The sequence below is a fragment of the Channa argus genome, chromosome 19, assembly GCF_033026475.1.
Source record: "Channa argus isolate prfri chromosome 19, Channa argus male v1.0, whole genome shotgun sequence".
NCBI classification, from domain to species: Eukaryota; Metazoa; Chordata; class Actinopteri; order Anabantiformes; family Channidae; genus Channa; species Channa argus.
In genome coordinates, this window is record NC_090215.1 from 434,286 (window position 1) to 458,983 (window position 24,698).

The 24,698-nt window shown below is 40.0% G+C and overlaps 1 protein-coding gene across 2 annotated transcripts in view; it reads right to left on the reverse strand.

The window, feature by feature from the left end:
* The window catches only part of itgb1a (integrin, beta 1a), a 32,014-nt gene that overhangs the window by 4,017 nt on the left and 3,299 nt on the right, over positions 1-24,698 (reverse strand). For both annotated transcript variants that reach the window (XM_067486277.1, XM_067486278.1), the window contains exons 2-13: positions 15,786-15,855; positions 14,408-14,493; positions 13,421-13,640; positions 13,167-13,337; positions 12,179-12,417; positions 11,774-11,929; positions 11,547-11,642; positions 7,591-7,680; positions 7,262-7,402; positions 1,406-1,608; positions 1,036-1,274; positions 667-889 (exon numbers count right to left, since the gene is read on the reverse strand). In XM_067486277.1, coding sequence (XP_067342378.1) covers positions 667-889; positions 1,036-1,274; positions 1,406-1,608; positions 7,262-7,402; positions 7,591-7,680; positions 11,547-11,642; positions 11,774-11,929; positions 12,179-12,417; positions 13,167-13,337; positions 13,421-13,640; positions 14,408-14,493; positions 15,786-15,855 — 1,934 coding nt within the window. The remainder of the gene's footprint in view (positions 1-666; positions 890-1,035; positions 1,275-1,405; positions 1,609-7,261; positions 7,403-7,590; positions 7,681-11,546; positions 11,643-11,773; positions 11,930-12,178; positions 12,418-13,166; positions 13,338-13,420; positions 13,641-14,407; positions 14,494-15,785; positions 15,856-24,698) is intronic.

The window sequence follows — 24,698 nt, forward strand, 5'->3', positions numbered from 1 at the left end:
ACCTAAATGACTGGATAAAACACAGCAAAAGAAGCACCCACACATTTCTGCCAATATGGCCGTGCGCCATTGACCATTGATGTAAAGAACTGATTTGTTGTTAGTTCACTCTTTTGGGTCTTCTACTTTGTGACAGGATGTTAACAGGCTTAGCCAGCAGATGTACCATCTTGTTGTGTAGAATCATTGGGTGAACTTAACATACTGCAGCCTGGAGGAAAGAGTTTAAGCTTTTGGTTAGGGGTCAAAGCACACTGCTATTAAGGATAGGTGTTTTCTGGATTTATAACACAATACAAAGCAAGAGCATCATCACAAATTGGAAAAGGGCAAAATAATCTTTTATAATCTTTCAAAGCTACAACTGTAATTACATTTTTGTGAAATGTCTAAGTCAAAGTCATAAATTAATTAGAAGGAAATGCATTGGAAATTGAAAGCCAGTAGTTCATGCAAGAACCTGAGGCTCTGTCAGTTTTTTTATTAGCCTGAATCTTTAGGTATTACTAGCTTTCCAGTCACATGTTGGTATATTACTGATATTGTGTCCCAGCAACAAGCTTACATATGAATACCAAGAAAAGACGGTGACTTGGGAAGAAATCATTAGTTTGGGTTAATTTTGAACAGTATTTGTATATTGACAAGTCTTAATTTTGAACTTACTTGTGTTCAGTACAAACTCCTGGACAGGTGGGGCAAGTCTCACAGGTGGGACCCTGGAATTTAGGGTCAGTGCACTTACAGGTGCCACATTCACATGTTCCTCTGCCATTACAGATCTGCTGGTTGCTGGCCATACACGTGCTACTGTCCATAGAACAGTCACAGGCACTTCCAGTCCACATGGGATCACAGATACACATTCTACACTCACAGCGCCCATGTCCTAAGAAAAACACATAAATAAAAATAGGAGTATGAAAGATTTAATGGACCTTTTTTCTAAACATAAACCAAGTACTGAATAGAGTAAGCCTTCATAAATTCAGAGTGAAATTTTTTCAAGAGCCTTTTAATTAGTGACCTATTCACCTCCACACAGTTTGTTTCCAGAGCGGTCACAGTTGAAGTTGTCACATTCACAATACTGGCCGCTATACCTCTCCTCGGGGTTATCTCTCTTTTTGCATTCACATGTGCCGCACACGCAGTCTCCGTTGTTACTGCAGATGTCAGTACCATTGTCTTTACGACAGGTCCGGTCCATATCTTCTGTAGCTACGTCATTGGTGCTGCATTCGCACTGTCTACCCACACGTCCTTCATTACACCTGAGAGAAAGGGAAAAGCAAAGATTCCAAAGTCTTTTTAACACTAAAAGTCTTGATCCAAAATAAGGCTTACAGATTTTAGATATTGTCTGTGTAAGCTGGTGGAATATAAACGTTTTTCACAGACTTACTTGCAGGCTCCACACTCATAGGTACCGTTACCAAAGTGGCAGAACTGATTGCTTTTGATACCCTCTTTGTGGCATTCACACTCACAGATGAAATTTAGAGTAATCTCCACCTCCTCTGTGAATCCCAGGGGCTTAATCTTAATAGTCTCAGGCTTTCCTTGTTTTGGACAGCCCTTTGATGTCACACTGATGCTAAACATTACCTATGAAGACAAAGCGATGTGCAAAAGTTAGTACCCCCTTATTTTGAAATGGCAAATAGAGGAAAACAATCTTTTTTTCATTAACATTATACCTAATACACAATTACTAATTATGCATTAAATTTATCAAACTTTTGCACTTTTAAATTTTCATTACTTTTCCTACTTTTTTAAAAACTGTTGAAATACTACCCCTTGAACCTTTTTGTTACTTCAATTGATAAAAATCATTTGTAGCTGAATATGCAATGTTATTATGTTAGGTTTAGAGTTGGGTTTGCATCCTACATGCAGTTTTCAACGTACTGCACATATGCTGTACCACCCTAACATACATCCAGTCCTGACTTCCTCGTGCAGTACCACAACTTCTCTCTGCACTCTGTTGTGATCTTTTTTAAAATCCATAAACACAATGTGGCTCCTTCTAACTTTCGCAGTACTTCTCCGTCAACACTCTCAAAGCATACATTGCATATGTGGTGGTCTCTTGGCAAGAAGCCATGTTGTTACTGATCATCACAAATAATCTGGTTAACCACTCCACTGCCATCTCTCAAAAATAATTTCCATGCCTCCACTGGTATTTCATCTACCATTCTTCATTTTATTAATTGTTTTCCCCACTTTGTTCTTAATAATTTCTTGCACTTTCTGGTTCACTATCTGAAGGTCTGACCTTCCCTCTCTCTCATTTTCTACAGTCTTCAGTTCCTCAAAGTACACAACATCATGATTGAGTCTTCAGTGATTGTCCCCACCAAGCCAGCCAGAAATCTGGAGGTCATCATCGACGACCAATTGAGTTTCACTGAACACATCTCCTCTTTCTCTAGGGTAAGGAGATTTGCCCTCTACAACATCAGAAAGATCAGATCCTACTTTTTAGAATATGCCATCATCTCACTGTATAGATGCTGGTAATATTTCATATCTACTACTGCACCAGCAGCACAATCTAACACTTCCAGATGATCTAAAATGCAGCAGCACATCTCATTTAATTAGTAAAAAAGGACATGTCACACCATTCTTCAGATCTCTGCATTGGCCTTTGATAGCTGTCCGCATCAAGTTCAATGGTGATTTTCGTTTACAGAGTAGTCAACTCAACAGCACCTGCCTACCTCCAGTCCCTCATACCCATCTTCAGGCCCGTAAGGCCATTAATTGCGTCTGGTGGTCCTAACATTACACACAAGATCTAACTGAAAAATCTTTAGCTCAATGATCCCATGATGATTGAGAGCTACCAAACTCTGCATGCTCAGCAGCCTCAGTCCCAATATTTTAAACAGTGCTTAAAACATACCTCTTCTATAACCTCCTTTGTACTTAAATCTTTTAAAAATCCCACCTGTTTTATGTTGCACTTGAATCTTATGCAACAAAAACACTTTTTACAGCATTTTGCTTTAATGTTTTCTCCTTGACCTAGATTCTTGCTTGCCTTGTACCTCAATAGTAAATGGTCAGCACTTATATACTATATACTATATAGTGCTTTTCTACCTATTGGCACTCAAAGCGCTTTGCAATGGTTCTTATTTACCCATTCACACACACACTCATACATCGATGGGGGAGCTGCCATGCAGCTGGCCAACTGGGGTTCAGTGTCTTGCTCAAGGACACTTCGACATGTGACCATTCAGTGTCTTGCTCAAGGACACTTCGACATGTGACCCGAGGAGCCGGGAATTGAACCAACAACTGATTGGTGGATAACCACTCTACCTTCCTGCGCCACAGTCGCCCCTACAGATGGAGTACAGATGGAGTAGCTTGGAACTGCTGCCCTGAGCTGCCTGTCATGGCTGTTACCTGAATGTTATGCAGTTCTCAGCTTTTTATCAGCAGCAGACCCCTCTGTATACATTTCAATGTAATCGTGGCCATTTAAGCCCATTTCATGCTAATCCAAGGTACCTACCTAAGGTGGTGCTTTGCTTAAAAAAACATTTCCATAAAACAAGTGCTTCACTTGTAGGTGTCACTACTTTAGACACAGCACACAGTAATTTTTATACGTTTATGCCAGATTAACACAGTTGTTGGAAAAAATTATAAAAAAGCTCTCTGTAGCTGAGTTTCTGTAATTTCTCTTGAGGCTGCTGATTTAGTCTGTTTTTAATAGTATTAAGAACTGTGGGTACAAAGTTTTGCTTTTCTGGTGAATTGGATATTTGGTCTGTTGTTGGTGGTAGTTTCAGCTTAGTAATCACCAATTACTTAGTTATCACGCGTTCAAACGTTTGACAAACGCACACAAATTAGTTTGGTTTCGACAAAGGGGCGGTTTTAACTGTAGCTAACTAAGACCGTATATAAGGCACCTGTTGGGCTTGAGCATCAGCGGAAGCATCAGCCCTTGTGTTCAGACCTCCTTGTGTGAAGACCAGCGAGTCTATCTGCACGAGTCCACCGAGCAAGGACGTCGAAGAGTACTTTATTTCTAACTTCTTGTAATTCTTTGGTTTCTTCACTTTGCTTCACATTAATCCTTTTCTATCTTTTCTTCTAGCTAGTTTCTTTGTTTTGCCATGTCGCAGGACATGGCGCTCTACTAGAAGACAAAATGTTTCCCAACTGCGCACCCTCACCCAGACCCACAGTGAAAAAGGCTGACTTCATTCCAACTTTTGCTACACAGTCAGCTGTTCAGCTGCTTTCACTTACAGAAACCTGGATCACACCACAGATCATAGCCACCTATGCTGCACTATCCACCAATTTTGCCTCCTCGCTCATCAGGTCAGGGGGTGGAACTGGAATTCTTGTTGCTGACACCTGGAAGGTTTCCCAGACAGCACCCCTCAAGAATTTGGCACAATCTGATTACAGCACCGATAAAAGTCCATGTGATTGTGATATACTGACCATCGGGCCAGCTGGGGAACTTGTTTGATGTGCTTGACATGCTGCTGTCCCACACTCCTCTCATCTTGGGAAACCTTAACTTCCACATGGACAAACCTCAGGTGGCTGACATGATTGCTTTTTTAAACATGTTTGACGTGAGACTGGTCTCCACTCCCCCGACCCACAAAGCTGGGAACAACCTGGACCTCATTCTCACCCGTAACTGCACCAGAGACAAATTCTTGGTCACTCCTCAGTTATGTGACCACCTGTACAGGAAGTACAGGAAGAGTTCATCATAGTACAGAAACACCACTGGTCACCAACAAACTCCTCTTGGCATCAGATAATGGGCTAGTCTCTGTACTTGTTCTGTTAGATCTTAGTGCTGCATTTGATACTATTGATCACAACATTTTATTACAGAGACTGGAACATGAAACTGGGATTAAAGGAACTGCACTAGGTGGGTTTAAATCTTACCTATCTGATAGACTTTAATTTGCTCATGTTAATGATGAATCCTTCATGTACACGAAGGTTAGCTGTGGAGTTCCACAAGGCTCTGTGTTAGAACCAATACTTTTTACTTTATATATGTCTCCTTAAGGCGACATTAATAGAAAACACTCCATAAATTTCCATTGCTATGCTAATGATACCCAGCTATATCTATCTATGGAACCAGATGAAAAAAAAAAATCCGTCAATTACGCTTCAAGCATGCCTACAAGACAAAGGCCTGGATGTCCCACAATTTTTTACTTGTAAACTCAGACAAAACTGAAGTCATAGTATTTGGGCCCAAAATTCTCAGAAATATGATGTCCAAACAAATCTAGATGGTATAAGTCTGGCCTCCAGTACTACTGCAAAGAACCTGGGAGTTATTTTGACCAGGAATTTTCCTTTACATTACATATAAAACAAATATCTGGAACAGCCTTATTCCACCTACAGAACATGGTAAAAATTAGGAGCATCCTGTGTAAAGTGATGCCGAAAAACTAGTCCATGCATTTTTTACTTCTAGGTTGAACTACTGTAATTTCCTACTTTCAGGATGCCCCAGTAACTCCCTAAAGAGCCTGCAATTAATCCAAAATGCTGCAGCTGATTGGAACTAGCAAGAGAGATCATATTTCACCTGCACTAGTTTCTCTCCATTGGCTTCCCTTAAAATCTAGAATAGAATTTAAAACCCTGCTTTTTGCATGTAAAGTTTTAAATGGTCAGGGTCCACCATATATAGAAGACCTTGTAGTAGCATATCATCCCAGTAGACCACTTCGATCTCAGAATGTGGGCCTACTTGTGGTTCCCAGAATTTCCAAAGGTAGCATGGGAGGAAGAGCCTTTAGCTATCAGGCTCCTCTCCTATTGAACCAGATCCGAGTTCAGATTCGGGAAGCAGACACCCTCTCTACTTTTAAGTCTAGGCTTAAAACTGTAGTTGTCTTTCTCCTTCTCTGTCTCCCTCTCTCTGTCCCTTTCTGCAGGTGTCCCCGGCTTTGAAGCTGTGTGTTTTTCAGTGTGCAGCTACTGGTCCTACCAACCTGCCAGATGTTTTGTTGTTGTTTTTATTGCTTTTTCTTTTCTCTCTTATATTCCACTCACCCAAACCGGTCAAGGCAGATGGCCACCCACCCTGAGCCTGGTTCTGCTAGGGGTTTCTTCCGATAATGGGAGTTTTTCCTCTCCATTGTTGCTTTGGGCTTGCTCAAGGATGAATTGTTGGGTTTTCTCTATACATCTTTATAGTCTTGAGACAAAGTCATCTCAAGGCACTTAACAGAATGTGATTTGGCGCTATATAAATAAAGTTGAATTAAATTGAATTGAACTCCTCTGCATTTATTGGATCACTTCTTTATTCAGCTCAAAGTCTTCATCCCTATATCTTCGCATTTTCCCAACACACTTCTCTCAACCACGGACAGCCTCTGCCATACACTGTCATCATGTCTGGATAGTCCCTGGCCCATGTCTTCTAGACTCGCTCGTCCCTCAGCTTCTAATCCGTGGCTCACTGACTGGATCTGTGACAACGCACCATGCTTTGGAGTGCTGAGAGGAAGTGGAGCAAATCAAAGACTCCATCTGTTCTGCCAAGTATCAGGGTCTGCTTGTGTCTTTTTCTCACAGTGTCACCAGGGCAAAGACTGAATATTACCAGGAGAAGCTCAGCAACACAGGAAGATGTCTCTCTCTAATCCAAGACAGGCAGAAATGCGTGATGAGACGGTGGAGTTATCCGTTGGAAAGGACAGGACAAGAGGAGCTGTGTGTCATCAGCATAGCAGAGATAAGAAAGGCCATATGAGTGGAACACAGGTATGTGGGTGTGTAGACAGGCTATAAGAGGTTAAGAGGGTGAGAAACATGCCCCTGCCAGGATACCTTGAAGATTCGTCCCAATAGGTAAGACCGAAGCCAAGCTAGAGCTGATCCAGAGATGCCCAAGTCAGAGAGTGTGCACAAGAGGATCTGATGGTTCACAGTGTAAAATGCTGCAGATAGGTCGAGTAGGATTAAGACAGAAGATTGACCTGCGGCTTTTCCAGCTCAAAGAGATTCCACAACAGTCAGTAGTACCGTTTCTGTGGAGTGACCCCTCTCGAAGCCAAACTGGTTTCTGGGTTCAAGAGGGGACTGGTGGAAGTAGACCATTTGGTGTATTGCTATTACATGGTAAACTACTGGTTTTACCAGACTAACTAAGAATGTAAGGGCAAAAAAAAAATCATATGATGATATGCAGACAAAGCTAATGCCAAAGCCATTTTCTCACCTCATCTCCAATGGAGATATTGGAGCATTTCCGTCCATTTTCGCCCTCACTAACCACTCCATTCTTACAACGGGATATGTACGCTATGGTCACTCCCTCTGGAAGTTTGCTGTTCTCCAAAATAACCTCAGACGAGAGAGACTGCCAAAATAAGACAACACAAACGTTGTTATTTCCTGTGCACAAATGTCATTTGGTGGTTTTGTTTTGACAAAGATACACAAATACCTAGCTGAGTATTTAATAGGAAAACCTTTGAATATTTTAACTCAATGAGAACACTAATTGGAATGTGGTCTTAAAGTCTGTAATGTCACTAATGTACTTACATTGTAAGCATCTATAATAAGGTTGATTACATTGCTTGAGTTGGCAGACAGGGTCCCCACTGCAGACTTTGGTATTAGGTTTTTCAATTCCTAAGGAGAGAACAAAAATTTAGTATAAAGCTTTATCAAAGTTCTGTTAATCTTATGATCTCTGGGATCACAGAGGATCAAGAATACTTTTACTTTGAACTTTTTTGTGAACTTTGTGTTACAGCTCCAACACACAAAAGCATACCATTAGCCCCTAAATACTGGATTAACCATTATATTCCTTCATTCCCCCACCCATCCATTATCTGTAACTGCTTATCCTGTTTAGTGATGGTGGTGGTGGGGGGGGGGGGGGGGGGGGGGGGGGTTGGCTGGAGCTTATCCCAGCTGTCATTGGACCAAAGATGGGGTACACACTGCCAATTCCGAGAGACATACACAGACAGACAACCATTCACACCAAAGGGGTATTTAGAGTTATCAATGAAATGCAACCGCAAGGGGGCAAAAGCCAGTGTCTTCTTGTGCCAGTCCCAAGTCTGGATAAATGCAGAGGGTTGTGTCAGGAAGGGCATCCGACGTAAAACACATGCCAAATTAAACAATGACAATGACTTCCATACTGGATTGGTCGGGGCCCGGGTTAACAACAACCACCACCAGTGCTGTTGACCTACAGGGTACCGGTGGAAATTGGACTACTGTTGGTCGAAGTCGAAGAAGGAGAGGAGGAAGGTGTGTTCGTAGGCAGAGAGAGTAAAGGACAGCTAAGAATGTAGGACTGACAGTCGGGACTTGAATGTTGGAACTATGACAGGGAAGGCTAGAGAGTTGATTGACATGATGCAGAGAAGGAAGATGGACATACTGTGTGTCCAGGAGACCAGTTGGTAAGGTAGCAAGGCTAGAAGCTTAGGAGCAGGGTTCAAGTTGTTCAACCATGGGTCAGATAGGAAGAGAAATGGAGTAGGAGTTATCCTGAAAAATGAGTTTAAGAGGAATGTTCTAAAGGTGAAAAGAGCATCAGACAGGTTGATTAATCTGAAGCTGGAAATTGAAGGTGTGATGTTCAATGTTGTTAGTGGTTATGCCCCACAGGTAGGATGTCAGTTAGAAGAAATTATGGAGTGATTTAGATGAAGTGATGCAGAGCATCCCCAGAGGTGAAGAGAGTGGTGATTGGAGCAGATTTCAATGGGCATGTAGGTGAAGGGAACAGAGGTGATGTAATGGGCAGATTTGGTCTTCAGGACAGGAACGCAGAAGGACAGATGGTGGTAGACTTTGCAAAGAGGATGGAAATGGCTGTAGTGAACACTACAACTTCCAGAAGAGGCAGGAGCATAGAGTGAAGTATAAGAGGGGAGGTAGAAGCACTCAGGTGGACTACATCTTGTGTAGACATTGTAATCTGAAAGAGGTCAGTGACTGTATGGTGTTGGTAGGGGAGAGTGTAGCCAGACAACACAGGATGGTTGTGTATAAAATGACTCTGATGGTGAGGAAAATGAAGAGGACTAAGGTGGAACAGAGGATGAAGTGGTGGAAGTTGAAAAAGGAAGAATGCTGTGTAGTTTTCAGGGAGGAGCTGAGACAAGCTCTGGGTGGTCAGGAGTTGCTTGCAGATGACTGGACCACTACAGGTAATGGGATTAGGGAGAAAGGTAGGAGGGTACTCGATCATCAGGAAAGAGGAAAGTGGACAAGGAGACTTGGTCATGGAACAACAAAGTTCAAGAGTGTATACAGAGAGAGAGGTTAGCTAAGAAGAAGTGGGACACAGAGAGGACTGAAGAGAGTAGACAGGAGTACAGGGAGATCCAGCATAAGGTGAAGGTAGAGGTGGCAAAGGCCAAGTTTGGCGTGACAAAGAGATAGAGATGGGAAGGATGTGCAACAGGCTAGTGTGATTAAATATAAGGATGGAAATGTATTCACAGGTGCCAGGAGTGTGATGGGAAGATGGAAGGAGAACTTTGAAGAGTTGATGAATGAGGCAAATGGCTGGTGTGGAGCAGGAAGCAGCAAAGATTAGTAAGAGTGAAGTGAGGTCGATGTTGAAGAGGATGAAGAGTGGAAAGGCAGTTGGTCCTGACCTGTGGAGGTATGGAAGTGTCTAGGAGAGGTGGCAGTAGAGTTTCTGACTAGTTTGTTTAACAAGATCTTGGATAGTGAGAGGATGCTGAGGACTGGAGGAGAAGTGTCCTGGTGCCAATTTTTAAGAAAAAGGGAGATGTGCAGTGGTATTATATGAGGAAGTCTAGAGTGGCAGAGAAGTATGTTAGAGTGGTGCAGGACATGTATGAGAGCTGTAAAATCGTGGTGAGGTGTGATGCAAGTGTGACAGAGGAGTTTAAGGTGCAGGTGGGTCTGCATGAAGGATCGGCTCTGAGCACCTTCTTGTTTGCTCTGGTGATGGACAGGTTGACAGATGAGGTTAGACAGGAATCTCCGTGGACTATGATGTTTGCAGATCACATTGTGATCTGTAGTGAGAGCAGGGAGCAGGTTGAGGAAACCTAGAGAGGTGGAGGTCTGCTCTGGAAAACAGAGGAATGAAGCTTAGCCGCAGCAAGACAGAATACATGTGTGTCAATGAGAGGGACCGAGGTGAGGTTACAGGGAGCAGAGGTGAAGAAGGTGCAGGACTTTATGTACTTAGGGTCAACAGTTCAGAGCAACGGTGAGTGTGGAAAAGAGGTGAAGAGGCGTTTGCAGGCAGGTTGGAACGGGTGGAGAAAAAAGAGTAAAAGATAAAAGAGTATCAGCGAGAATCAAAGGAAAGGTGTTCAAGACGGTGGTGAGACAGTGGCACTGAAGAAAAAACAGAAGGCAGATCAGGAGGTAGCAGAGCTTAAGATGTTGAGGTTCTCTTTGGGAGTGAAGAGGATGGACAGGATCAGGAATGAGGACATCAGAGGGACAGCTCATGTTAGATGTTTCGAAGATAAAGTCAGAGAGGCCAGATTGAGGTGGTTAGGACATGTTCAGAGGAGAAACTGTGAATATGTCGGTAGAAAGATGCTGAGGTTGAACTGCCAACTAGGAAGTCTAGAGGAAGACCAAAGAGGAGATTTATGGATGTAGTGAGAGAGGACATAAAGTTAGTTGGTGTGAGAAAAGAGGATGCAGATGACAGGGTTAGATGGAGGCACATGATTCGCTGTGGTGACCCCTGAAAGGGACCTGCCGAAAGGAAAAGAAATGAACAGGGCCAACCTCACAGCCAAAATGTTGCCTGTTTACACCCCAGCCGGCCGTGGCGTTTCTGTGTGGAGTTTTCATGTTCTCCCCGTGCCTGGGTGGGTTTTTTCTTCTTTCTTGCTCCGGTTACCTCACACAGTCCCAAAACATGATCTGCACTTATATAGCGCTTTTCTACCTATTAGTCCTCAAATGACTTTACACTGCTTCTCATTCACCTATTCACACTTACAATCACACATACACTGATGGGGGAGCTGGTATGCAGCAGGCTTAAACTCACCAGGAGCAACTAAGTTGAGGTTTGGATGGATGGATAAAATAAACCTATGCATGTCTTTGGACGGCGGGAGGAAACCGGTATACCCAGTGGAAACCCACACAAGCATGGGGAGACCATGCAAACAGTAAACCTGTGAGCTTCTAGCTGTGAGGAGGCGAAGCTAACCACTCTACCACCATGCATCCTAGAGAAATAAATTATATGGGAAAATAACTGAATTGAAATTTTTAGACTACTATTGAGAATGTTAATATGGATTTTTTTACTTCCCTCTCTTCTTTATCATTCACTGCAAACGAGCAAACAACCTACTGTATGAATGAACAGGATATTGGCACTATATAAACTGCTTTTTAATAAAAGCCTTACATTTTAAAAAATGCATTCTGTTATCTATCAATATAAAATTCAAAACATATAATTCCGCCCAAGTCAGATACTAAAAATATGATCAGAATGAGACTCAAAAAACACTTACTTTGTAAACAGGCTGGAACTCCTCTGTGACTGCAAAGATAGTCTGAATGTTGTTGTCACTAAGTTTCTGAACCAGGTGAGCAATAGAGGGATAGTCCTAGATAGAAGAGTCACATTCAAAAAGTAACAAAAGGAAATATTGTGGTGTGTGATTAATTGGGGAATTTTAAGGTTTTTAAGTAATAAAACTGGTATACAGCAATAACAAACACAACATAAGCTACTTACATAATAGTGGCTCATTGTGTAAATATTGTTCTCCAGGTGACATTTTCCATCATTAGGAAGTACAATACCACCCAGTTTGCCATCACCAGCAAAGTGGAAACCAGCATCAGTGGAGAACACTAGCAAACGAGTCACATTCCTCCAACCAATCTGCTCCTGATCAATGAAAAAAAAATATATTACTAGTACTTTAGATTTCTACCATCTTAATAGCAGCAGCCAGCAGCCAGAACATGAACTTTTGATTATCAATGCATGTAAAACTCCCACATAAAGGACACAAAACAAGACATTGATTAATGCTGTGTTTTTCCACTCAAGTTTAACAGTTGTGGAAACATTTCCTTGACCTGCCAATCTCTGCTACATTATTTCCAATGGGATCACTAACTTATTTCTGCTTACCCCACACACAGCCACTTGCATGATGGCATCAAAGCCCCCCTCCGGAGAGTCTAGATTTCCAGAGATATGCTGCTGGCCTACCAGGGTGTTGAACTTCTTTCCATCACTGGTCAGTTTGAGAACATTTTTGTAGCTGAAGGGGCTGGTGCAGTTCTGATCACCTGTGCATGGGTTCAGCAGCTTGGCAGGGGTGGTGCTGATGTATGGCATGACTGTCTTCTCCACAAAGGAACCAAAACCTTTGGATGACAGATGTATGCCAAATAATTGTTTTCCCCTGTCCAAGCAAGATGTCATCACACGATTTAGGATTAATAAGTTACTTTGTTTCAGAATGGGTGTTCTACTCCAGACACTTGGTGATACTAAATGTATTCAGAGGAGTTACATAAAAGATGATTCAATTAAATTCACTTCTTGTTTTGAATGTGCAGGTTAGAACAAGGGCATTTAAACTTCAGTGGCACCAGGTACCCAGAACCGGATGTCCCAATACTGATACTAGTGTCAGGTCGGATATAGCTTTGCGTACTCCAACTAACATTTTACAATGAGGGGATAGGTGAAGGTATTTTACTATAAAGGATCACAAAAGTAAACCTAATTGCAAGCTTTTCTCAGCTAAAGTCTTCAGATCAAGATCAAGATTATTTTAAACATGTATAATAATTACCACTGACAAAAACATGCAAGAATTTCCATGTACGCAGGATTTTTCAGCCAGTCCTGCCCACACTCTAGTTTTCATCATGTGCTATTTTTAGACTGTCATGGACAAAAAACTGATGGAAACAGTGTAAAGTGTAAATTGTCTAGTCTTTAAAATATAAGCTGAAAGCTAGGCATGTCCCTAGCTTTCAGCTTTACCGCAGCTATTTGGACCACCAGTGTCTGCCGTATGGCTCTGATCAAATCATCAAATAATTTCTGAGCCTCTTAAAGAAACAAACTGTCAAATGTGATCACACTCTAGACTGAAAATCCTCACCTATCCTGAAGTCAGAGGTGATCTTTGACATCTCCAGCATCAGGCTGGTTCCCAGGTTCTTAACATTCTCCAGATCGTCCTTCATTGAGAACGACAAGTCCATCAAGTAGTACAGGTCGATGGGATAATCTTCTGCTCGTTTGAACTTCAAATCAAAAGACTGGGGCTCACCTACAAGTAGTTACCACTATTAAAAAACTCAAGAGTATCATAGTCAATGGTGAATTAAATGGCTTCAGAAAAACAATTTTCACCAGAACGGAGGGTGAGGGTGAGTTTCTGAGGCTGGATTTGAGTGATGTCTTCCGGTTTTAGTTTTTCCTGTCCCTTTCTGCGATGTGTCACAGTTTTATTCTTGAGGGTCTTCTGTTCTCCACGTGGGTTCTCAATCAGTGCTACATCACAACCCCGTTTCATCAGAGACTGCAGCTCATCACAACGAGTTGACACAGTCTCACCCTGTTTCAGAAAGTCCTAAGAACAGTGACACATGGGACAGTTAAATGGGTAAACTATATATTTCCCAGGTAAAAATTTGTTTAATTATCAGAAGAAGAACTACTCTGTCAGTGAAAGCTGTTGTATGATGTATTTTGTCTTTATGAAACAGCAAATGTCAAGTATGAATAAAAATAAAATAATATCCTCAGGGTTATCTTGGCTTAGACTTGGAGATACATTCATAACATAAAGCCTGCTTACAAAGTGGGGGAACTGGGTGCCAGTCATAGGTGTGAATCACAGGAAAATTGAATGGAGAGTTGAAATAGTATTTTGGGCACCATTTCAACTATTAACTATAAGGATGTGTTGGTTGCTCTAATTTTGACCATTTTATTGTGTCCCTTTACAAAAGCACAAAATAAAAGCACTAATTCTGCCTATAACATCAACTACATTATATATGTCATTTTCGGCAACCTATTCCTGAAATGATTATTTGTAATTAATCAATTACAAATAAATTAATTTACTTGAAAAATAGCTTTCATTTCTTGACTGCTTGTTGGACAAAAAAGTAATCTGAAGTTGTCAACTGTAATAAATCGTTACGACTCTCATTTTAGCTACATTTAGCTGAACAAATAATCAATTACCCTAAAAATACACAAATCAGCTATGTTACAGAACTTGAAAAACATCTGTTCATGCTTAATATTTTCAAATGTCTAATTAGACCCTAATCGCATTAAAGTAAAATTCTCAGCAGTGAATATAGCTGACTGTTTAGATTCACATACTGGGTCTTTGCACCAGCCACATTTGGCTCCAGCCTGGATACACTCCCCGCAGTGTTTGGCATTTGCATTGATGCACTCATTCCCCTCTGGAAAATAAAAGGAGAAAAGGGAAAGAAGAAAAAGGGAGAATAGCCTGGTAATGCCCCATGTTTATCAGGTTATGAGGCATGATAGTAATTGGACAAAGTAAGAGAATATTCTGTCTTTTCCATCCTTCCGTATGTTCTGTAATGCTGGAGGTGGAGTTCCACTGGTTCTGGTCAGGGATATCAATAAGCTAAAGTAGCAGGTTTCTCAGTCCTGGGAGATACATCATTATAAACTGTATGTTTATAAGGCAAACTGACACCAATAAAAATATCATCTGTGAGATACAGTTGAATGCAAAGGTTTGTATCCCCTAATTCTGAAATGGCAAAAGGTGTAAATTATTTCAATCTCATTGAAATAATAAGAAATGCACAAGCATCTAGTACAAATGTATCCTCATCAGAAATTAAAAAAGTCTAATATTTAATTTATTAAGGCAGATGCAAGGCCATGCACTGATACAATTTTCATTAATTTGCTATGAATAATTTATTTTATTCAATTCAATTCAATTCAATTCAATTCAATTCAATTCACTTTATTTGTCCCCAAGGGGCAATTTAAAGGAGCATCGAAGTAGCTTAAAAATACACGCTAAATTCCACAGACACACAAAATCAACATACACCATACACATCAACATTCCAAATAAAACTCATAATAAAATAATTTAAAAATTGCTTTAGTTATAGTTTGTTAAAATGTAAGTCCATTTAGGAGCTTGACCACTCTAGGGACAAAGGTCATTTTTCTTCTCTGTGTCCTGCAGCCTGGACAACGAAGTCTTCGTCCCGAGGGGAGCCACTCAAATTCAGGGAATAGAATGTGGGAGGGGTCCTGTAGAACCCCACGTGCTGACTTCACAGTCCGCTGATCACATAAGTCTGTATGCAATTTTTTTTTACTTCTGATGATAAAGGAATTTGTGCCAGCTTAATATGAATTAGTTTTATATTAGGGTTAGGGTTTCATATGCCATTTCAATAAATAACAAAAATGGTCAGGGAGTGTATAAAAAGTATAGCAAAATAATGACTTATTTCATGTAATTTCTGTCTTTCTTCTTTATGATCACATCAGAGCAAAGGTTTGCACCCCCCTTAATATTAATTTCAGATGAAGGAACATTTTTACTTGCTGAATGTCCATTAAATATTATGTTGATGAAAAGCATTTATTTGTTTTACTCATTTAAAAATAAGGGGATGCAAGCCTTTGCACCCAAATGTTAATGATGGTAATATGTACAGCAATGCAGTTAAAATAAAAATGACTAAAAAAACCTCACCTTTCGAAGTACTACTGTAACAAATGATGATATGTAACAGTATAGACATCATAAGAAGCTTCAGGTTCATCTGAAACACAAATAAGAAACAATGGTTTTAAGGCACTGTGTTCTTTACAGCAACAAAAAAGCTTCTGTTGTTTTGAAAAGCAATATCCTATTTGTGACCACATAATTGTTAACAATAATAGCTAATATGTTGGGTGGCCTAAATGCTTAGATTCATATCTGCTGGACAACAAGGTCCAGTGAAATGAGGGAGAGTTTTAGAAAGACAAATTCAATCTTTAAATTGCCCAGTTATAATTGTAGGTAATAAATTATCCAGTGACATATTTTCAATCAGCTAATTCAAAGACTACTTTCACACACACAACATGCACACAGCTATAACTGTAAATATAGCACTTTGAGTAAAGCAATATTGATCCCTTGTCCTTGTGCTGGCCCTTTGCTTGGCTATATTGATGTTAGTGTTTTACTGCTAAACCAAAGTGCATGACTTACTGCATGAAAGACTTTCTCTGGGTCCTCAAGAAGAAAAACAGCAAAGAAGCTGTAGCTGGCCTATTTCACTCCTCTGTGGAGAGGGTATTACCCTCCAGCTAAGGAATCCTCAATACAATGTGCAATGTGAACTTACATAGGTTTTAATTCATTGCACAAGTCTGCTTTTATGCTGAACTGTTTTTCTTTTAGATTTGAATATATATATATATATATATATATATATATATATATATATATATATATATATATATATATATATATATATATATATATATATATATATATATATTTTTTTTTTTTTATCACAATATTGGTATAGTAACATTATGCTAACAAGGCATTGCTCACCAACCAGACAAATTAAGTGAAGTTCTAAAGTGTAGATGCCATGTTGCTAGAGGAAAAGTCAGGTTCGCTACAGTCATTTTAAGGGGAATGTGAATGTGTTTGTAACTAATTTTAAAAACATCCATGTGTTTGTGTGTGAAATAGCTATAATTCTATAGCTATTTCATGGATGATCCAAACCAGCCAGTCTACAATGGATAGGTAGCAAATTAAAGAAAAAAACTGAATAAATAATTGAAGTGGAATAAATGACAATTTGCTTATTCACAGGGAATGAGGTGTCCCCTAATAGTTTAATGAGTATGAAAATTATGTAAAAACATATATAAGCGCCTTTACGAACACCAGATCTCAACACCTATGGAAGATTTTGAAATGAAGTGTCTGATAGTGCTCCTCACTATGAGTTATGGAAGAATCAAAGAATTTCATCCCTTGAGAGAATTTCCAAGGTTGTAAAATCAAGGCCAAGGCAAAATGAAGCTGTTGTGGTAACATGTAGTGTCCTAGCAGCTTAGTAAGACACACTGGGTTGTTTTAATCTTTAATTTGACACTTATCTGTAGATAAAGTGTTTAATACAACTCAAGCCTGTGGTGGTCAAATCAAATCAAATTCCCAAAGCCTTTGTCAGCTTTTGAGCTAATTTAATTAATAATAATTATTATTATTAATAGTTTGCTAGATAAATAAATCTGACGTATGTGGCTAAATAAAAGTCAAAAACTCTCAACTGAAAAGTCAGTAGATTACACCCTTTCTGGAACATGAATAACAAAGGAAAAAGGTAAATTAAATTGTAATCCATGCAAAAATAGAAGAGACATTTTGGTTTCAACTAGCTAACCAACACAGCCATCCAAACGTGTTCTGTAGGATATTGTCTATGTAGGTGAAAAGTAGGATCCACCCTAAGATGTGGTAGAAAATTCGGAATGTAGAATTAATACCCAGGTCAAACATAAAAAAAAAAAAATCAGCGGATCAATCCATAATTAATCTGCAAAGTAACCAATGTATCTCACACTGTATATTGAAGCATGAGCACAGCAAGGCTGTTTTCAGCTTTTTAAGACGGGTGGCTTTGGCTATTCATAGATGCTACTTTAAAAGACTGCATTCTCTTACACTGTGGTAAATTAAGCTTTGACATTCAGTGTGCATGATGTTCTGTGACGCCTTCCTTAATGTGTGTGTGTCAATGTCCATTTATATAGACACAAAGAGAGGTAGACAGTCAGATTACATCAGCAGTTTTGTATCTCGACTCCTTTACATAGGGGCAGTGTACCCATCTCCCCCTGGCTCAGCCATATCTGTTAAAAATGTTCATAAACATTCATAAATTATTAGATTTTCCTGAAACAGGTCTATATAATACATAGGTATATGGACACCATTCAACACAGACCTTAGAGGGGATTTTAGTTCACATTCGTCTTTAATAACCTCACACTTAGATATTTTATGTATGTCTATAAAACTCCAGCGAGGTGTCAAGTGAAAAAAATTACCACGTCTTTATATCATGAGGTTTACCAGCTTCAGAGAGGAATGCTCACCCAAAAAACAAAAGCAAAACAAAACCTGAGAAAAAAATAGCATATGCCAAAAATATCAGCATCTTGTCTTCCCAACAGAGCTCAACCATTTGACACTTGTAAATGGTGAATGGTCTACACTTATTTAGCTCTTTTCTACCTATTGGAACTCTAAGTGCTTTACACTGCTTCTTATTCATCCATTTGCACTCTCAATCTCACACACACACTCACACACACCGATGGGGGAGGTACATTGGTGCACATACAGTATATCCACATGTAAACATGGATGAAAGTGACCTGAGAATCCTGCTTTTAATGGATAAATACATACCGTTTCTGCCCCTTCAGGACCAAACTCAACACAATGGGGGATCGAGCTTTTCCAGCAGCCCCTCCACGGCTCTGAAACGCCCTGCCTGAGAACTTGAGGGCACCACAGACTGTGGACCGTTTCAAAAAACTAGTCTGTTCAGAAAAGGGTGATCACTTAAACAGCTCCTGCCTACCTCAACTCCCTCATTCAGGTCTACAATCCCACTGTGATCTGCCAATGAACAACGTCTGGTAGGCCCAGGACTGCACAGAGGACACCATGCAAAACTCTTCAGCGCAATGATTCCACAATGGTGGAACAAGCTAACAAACTGCACGCTCAGCAAACTCACTCCCAATATTAAAAAAACTGCTGAAAACAAAACTCTTCCCCACCCTCCTATGCACTTAAATCTACAAATAAATTTAAAAAAAAATATTAACTTCCTTTTTGCTTTTGCTTGCACTTGGATATCATGAAATGTAAACACTTTTTTTTTTGTGTTTTCTCCTTGACTTAGATTTATGCTTGCCTTGTACCTAACTTGTAAGTTACTTGGGAGTCCATTTGAGGCTACCAATAAATGGGCCTCTGGTATTAAAAATACAATTGCATCATCCAACCCACATTGTAATAATTAAATATTTGGTTGGGGTACCCTAGTATCCACTTAAGAACAGTCTTGAGGTGCCTACCACCCCGTGTCAAAACCTCTTTAAATTAAGCTATTTCTCCAAGTTCTTGTAAGTACTTACATCAATAAGACCTTTGATGACTAATGACCAGCTTAGCTAGGAAGAAAGCCATAGAAACTGGTGGTGTATCGGTAACAGTGTTCTTTGTGACAGAAAGCCTGGGCTTCCTTCTATCAGTATGTCTGCTCTATGTGTGTTCTTCTCAGGTCATTTAAAGCAGGAATGGAAAAAAGGAAAAACAGGAAAGGGTGGTGCCTAACTGGGAGGGAAAGGGGTCTCTACATGTCCAAACGGATGCTGAGTTAGCCATTTAGTCTCTGTTATTCCTCTGTGTTTGTTCAGTTATTAAAATTTTTTTTTATTCTGTGGCATGTATTTGGAGTCCTACACTCTCATCTCGTCTCCTTCCTCCCTCATACCACCCACAAACGTTCTGTTCACTCCCTCCACAGAGAGCTGAGCCAAGTTGTGCCCTTTGACTTCAAACATACCTTCACACAGTGCAAACCACAGAGCATGTTGTCCCAGCATCGCACAGAAGACACCAAGCAAAACTTTTTAGCGCAATGATCCCACGATAATGGAACGAGCTACCAAACTCTGCAAGCTCAACTGACTCTCTCCCAATATTCAAAAAAGTGCTGAAAACAGAACTCTTCCACATCTTCCTATGCACTTAAATCTCTTAAAAAAAAAAAAAAAAAAAAATCCTTTCTGCTCTTTCTCGCACTTGCATCTCGTAAAATATGAACACTTTTCTCACAGGACTTTGCTTTGATGTTTTCTCCTTGACTTAGATTTTTGCTGCCTTGTACCTCACTTGTAAGTCGCTTTGGATAAAAGCGTCTGCTAAATGAATAAATGTAAAGCTTGTCAGAGCTCAAAGACGCAAAAGCTGCTGGGCAGCATTGAAGGAGAATTCTAAACAGTGTCTGTCTGTGTCTCTGTCCACTTCCTCCCCCACTTCCCACCACCATCCAGAGGACCCTCTTATAACAGACAAAAGCGATAATTCAGAGAGCCCTCTTTTCCCACTTACAGTAAAGTGTCCTCTTTGCTAAAATGATAATAATGATGCTAAGTTTGAAAATAGTTGATGTCTCCAATCATTAGGTACACTGCATCTCATCAGAATAAACTTTGTTGAATTTTGTGTTGTGATGAATAGCTTATTAATCATGAAGAACATTGCCTACAGCACTAGAGCATAGACAGAACTCCTTTTCTAATATATCATTCCTGTCTTTTTCCCTAGTAATATAGCTTTAACAGGACATAATGGGCCACATTTAGTACTGAATTTAATAGGATTAGGAACATTTCTCCTCTTTGTAAACAAAACAGACTTGACAGTAAAAAAACGAAAATCCACATAAACCATATTTAAGATTCCATTATACCGTAGAGCACCAGCATTCCTGCTACTAACGGCTTGTGGCACATTAGGGGAAATTTTATGTGCTTAGAAGTTGTCTATGCTCATAAGCAGATATCTCCATGCAGCAAGAAGGGCCAAATTCAAAATGAGCCATGATCAGGGCTTTGAGAACAGCTGCAATAATGAATATAATCAGGTTGTGGATCAGACAGGGTTCATACATCTTTTAAAGGTCAAATTCAAACACTTTCAATGTCAATCGTCAGTTTTTGTAGCACTTTACAGCTGCAGTAAATTAGATATTTGCACAAATAAATTCAATTCAATTCAATTCAACTTTATGTATATAGCGCCAATTCACAACAAAGTCATCTCAGGGCATTTTACAGAATAAAGTCAATTATAAATTATTATAAACATGTATAGCGAGAACCCAACAATTCCCCCTGGAGCAAGCCATAGGCAACAGTGGAGAGGAAAAACTCCCTTTAATGGAAGAAACCTCCAGCAGAAATATGAAAATATGATCTCTCTTGCTAGTTCCAGTCAGCAATCTTGCTGCAGCATTTTGGATTAATTGCAGGCTCTTTAGGGAGTTACGGGGGCCTCCTGAAAGTAGGGAATTACAGTAGTCCAACCTAGAGGTAACAAATGCATGGACCAGTTTTTCGGCATCACTTTGAGACAGGATGCTCCTAATTTTGGCAATGTTCCGTAGGTGGAAGAAGGCTGTTCTAGAGATTTGTTTTATATATGAGGTAAAGGACAAATCCTGGTCAAAAATAACTCCAAGGTTCCTTGCAGTAGCACTGGAGGACAGACTTATGCCATCTAGAGTAACAATTGTAAATGGTCTGCACTTATATAGCGCTTTTCTACCTATTGGCACTCAAAGCACTTTACACTGCTTCTTATTCACCCATTCGCACTCACAATCACACACACTTTCATACACCAATGGGGGAGCTGCTATGCAGCTGGCCAACACCAGGAGCTAATATGGTTAGCTCCACATGTGACCGGAGTAATATGGTTGGACATCATATTTCTGAGATTTTTGGGCCCAAATACTATGACTTTAGTTTTGTCTGAGTATAGAAGTAAAACATTGTTGGACATCCAGGCCTTAATGTCTTGTAGGGTTGAAGCTTTATTAACTGATTATTCTCATCTGGTTCTATAGATAAATATAGCTAGGTATCATTAGCATAGCAGTTGAAATTTATGGAGTGCTTTCTAATAATGTTGCCTAAAGGAGACATATATAAAGTAAAAAGTATTGGTCCTAACACAGAGCCTTGTGGAACTCCATAGCTAACGCCATAACGCCATAGCATGGTCGGGGAACAAACACAGTCTCTATAGGTATGTGGAAGTTGTGGGGGCGTGACGGTTTTAAGTATACTGCAGAGAGGCGTGTAGGACTGGATCTCAGTATCCTAGGCTCAACTCTGGATTGTCAGACCTTTGGTTGTCTAATAAAACCAGCCATATTTCTGGATAAGAAAGCTGCACCATCTAAAGTAGGATGGATGCCATTTCTCCTAATCAGCCTAGGTTTTCCCCAAAAATGGTTCCAATTGTTTATGTAGCCCACATTGTTTGCTGGGCACCACCTAGACAGCCAGCGGTTGAATGACGACATGCAGTTGTACATGTCGTCACTGGTCAGATTTGGCAGGGGTCCAGAGAAAACTACGGAGTCCGATATTGTTTTGGCAAAGTTACGCACCGATTCAACATTCATTTTAGTGACCTCCGATTTGCGTAATCGGGCTTCATTAACTCCCACGTGAATAATAATCTTACTGTATTTACGTTTATCTTTAGCCAGGAGTTTCAAATATGATTCAACGTCGCCCGCTCTGGCCCCAGGAAGGCATTTGACTAAGGCCGCTGGAGTCTTTAATTTCACGTTTCTGACTACAGAGCTGCCAATTGACAAATAAATAAATACTGAAATTAATTATTACTTTTAAAATCACATTTAAAAAGATGGCATAATGCTATAAACAACCAAAATAATTTCATAATAGCAGAAACAAAATTAAAACACTCACTTGACAAATAACTTTCATTGTAATTCTTTATCTTTGTAATGTGCAATTCAAAGCAAAACTTTAACAGGACAAAGTAGTGCAAAAATGTATATGTGTTAAACCAGATTACACTAAAAGTTGCATTATATGTAGATGTATACTGTATAAAAATCCAAATACATATTTCACTATACATTAACTTAACAGTAAGATGAGATGCAAATCAAAACAATTCAACTTAAGTTGAACTACATGCATTTCTTCCTATTGTTGAAGTAACAAAAATAAAACTGCACAAAACCTGCACAATGACAAAATGAAAGACATAAAAAATATAAATAAAAAAAAAACAGCAAAACACAAAATACTCCAAGGTAACTCAAGGTGAGGTAATAAGGACTGTCGTTCAGTTCCTTGAGTTTGTCAGTTAGCAGTTTTTCCAAGGCGTCTAGACTTTCTCCTTTTCTTTAGGAGCTCTTTGAAGTCCACTGGACTGTGAGATGAAATGCAGCTTTTCTTCTGACGAAGCTTTTTCTGCACTGCGATCGGACTTTAGGAAGAACCTACTATCGTCTTCCATTCTCTTCTTTTTGGCTTATTCCTTTCCTCTTCTGTGTTTTCTGCTCATCTTGCTTTAGCTGTCTTTGGTCATCAAGATACATGTGATACTTCTCCCTTGCAGCAGCTGCACGCAGAAATAGCTCCTTTGTTTTAGACTATGTTGAGCAGCCCTCCAATATGATTCACATGGCCATGAATAATCCTCTGAGTAATCAGTGAATGCCCTTTAAGGTTCTCCACCATCACCTCCTTGTTAACTGAACCATGTTAGAGGACAAGGATGAGTTTTACAATCTCCCATAAATGGTGAAACTCTCTTTTGTTGGATAAATAGACATGGTAAAATTCATCCAACCTTCCACTTTGTGGGTTGAAGTTCCTAAAGGAATATGATGCTGAGAATATGATGCTAGGCTGTGGCTAAACTCTATAATAATGTCACAGGATTTTTCTTCAATGTGACCACTTTCCACAAGAAGTCTGACAACAGTGGTAAGTTAGTTTGGTACTAACTTGATAGTGGGCTGCTATGGCAGGGGTCACCCAGAAAGCTAGCAATGAGTGAGGACCCAGGGACACACCTTGTGGGTAGGCTGGGATTATGATCCTGCAGACTTCTGCATGCCATCCTGGTGCTTTACCCTGCTGCTCTACCCACTGAGCTACCAGGCCATCAGCATTGTCCAGAGTTCATATGTAGAACAGGCTTACTTTTTCTGAAGCTTTGGTAAATCTTTAACACAATAAAGAAAACACTGTTTTCTTTGGCTTTCTATTGTCTCCTCCTGTCTCCTCAGCCTCCGAGCTATGCAGTTTGCACTGTGAACAGGAGGTGTTGTAACAAATATATTTGAAATAGTGTAGAAAGGATTGTAATTACACATACAGTAATGCCTATTGTTTAAACAATAACTCCGCTTATTGACCAAATTTTAAATGGATTTGCACTTTTGCCAATTGGAACCAATTTTACACAGGAACTCAGGACAATGCTAGGAGAAATTAGCCTTAGACATTGACCAGAGTGGTGTTTCAGACATTTAAAACACAGTGGCAGATCAACCAAATAAGAACCGTCCTCACTTATGAAAATCACAAAAATCACCACAATTTGCAACACAACAACTGACCAGTGTGGTTGCTATAATCGCACAAAAAAAGCTAAATCAATGAGGACAAGTAGAGATAAGAAACTAAACCAACTACCTTCCAGAGGTTGAGTGTTTTCATTCATATTTAAATGTGTGTGACTATCTCCATGGTTACCTACCCTGCCTCCAGGTCTGTGCACCTTTGTAGAGAAGCTTCTGGTAAATGGTAAATAGCAAATGGCCACTGAAATGCTTTACAATGTTGATTCCCATTCACCCATTCACACACATTCATCAGGCTGCCATGCAAGGTGCTCACCTGAACCACCAGGAGCCACGTGGGGTTCGGCGTCATGCCCAAAGACACTTTAACACGCAGCTGGGACCGGGGATCAAACCACTGATGCTGTAGACAACTGCCTTACCAACTG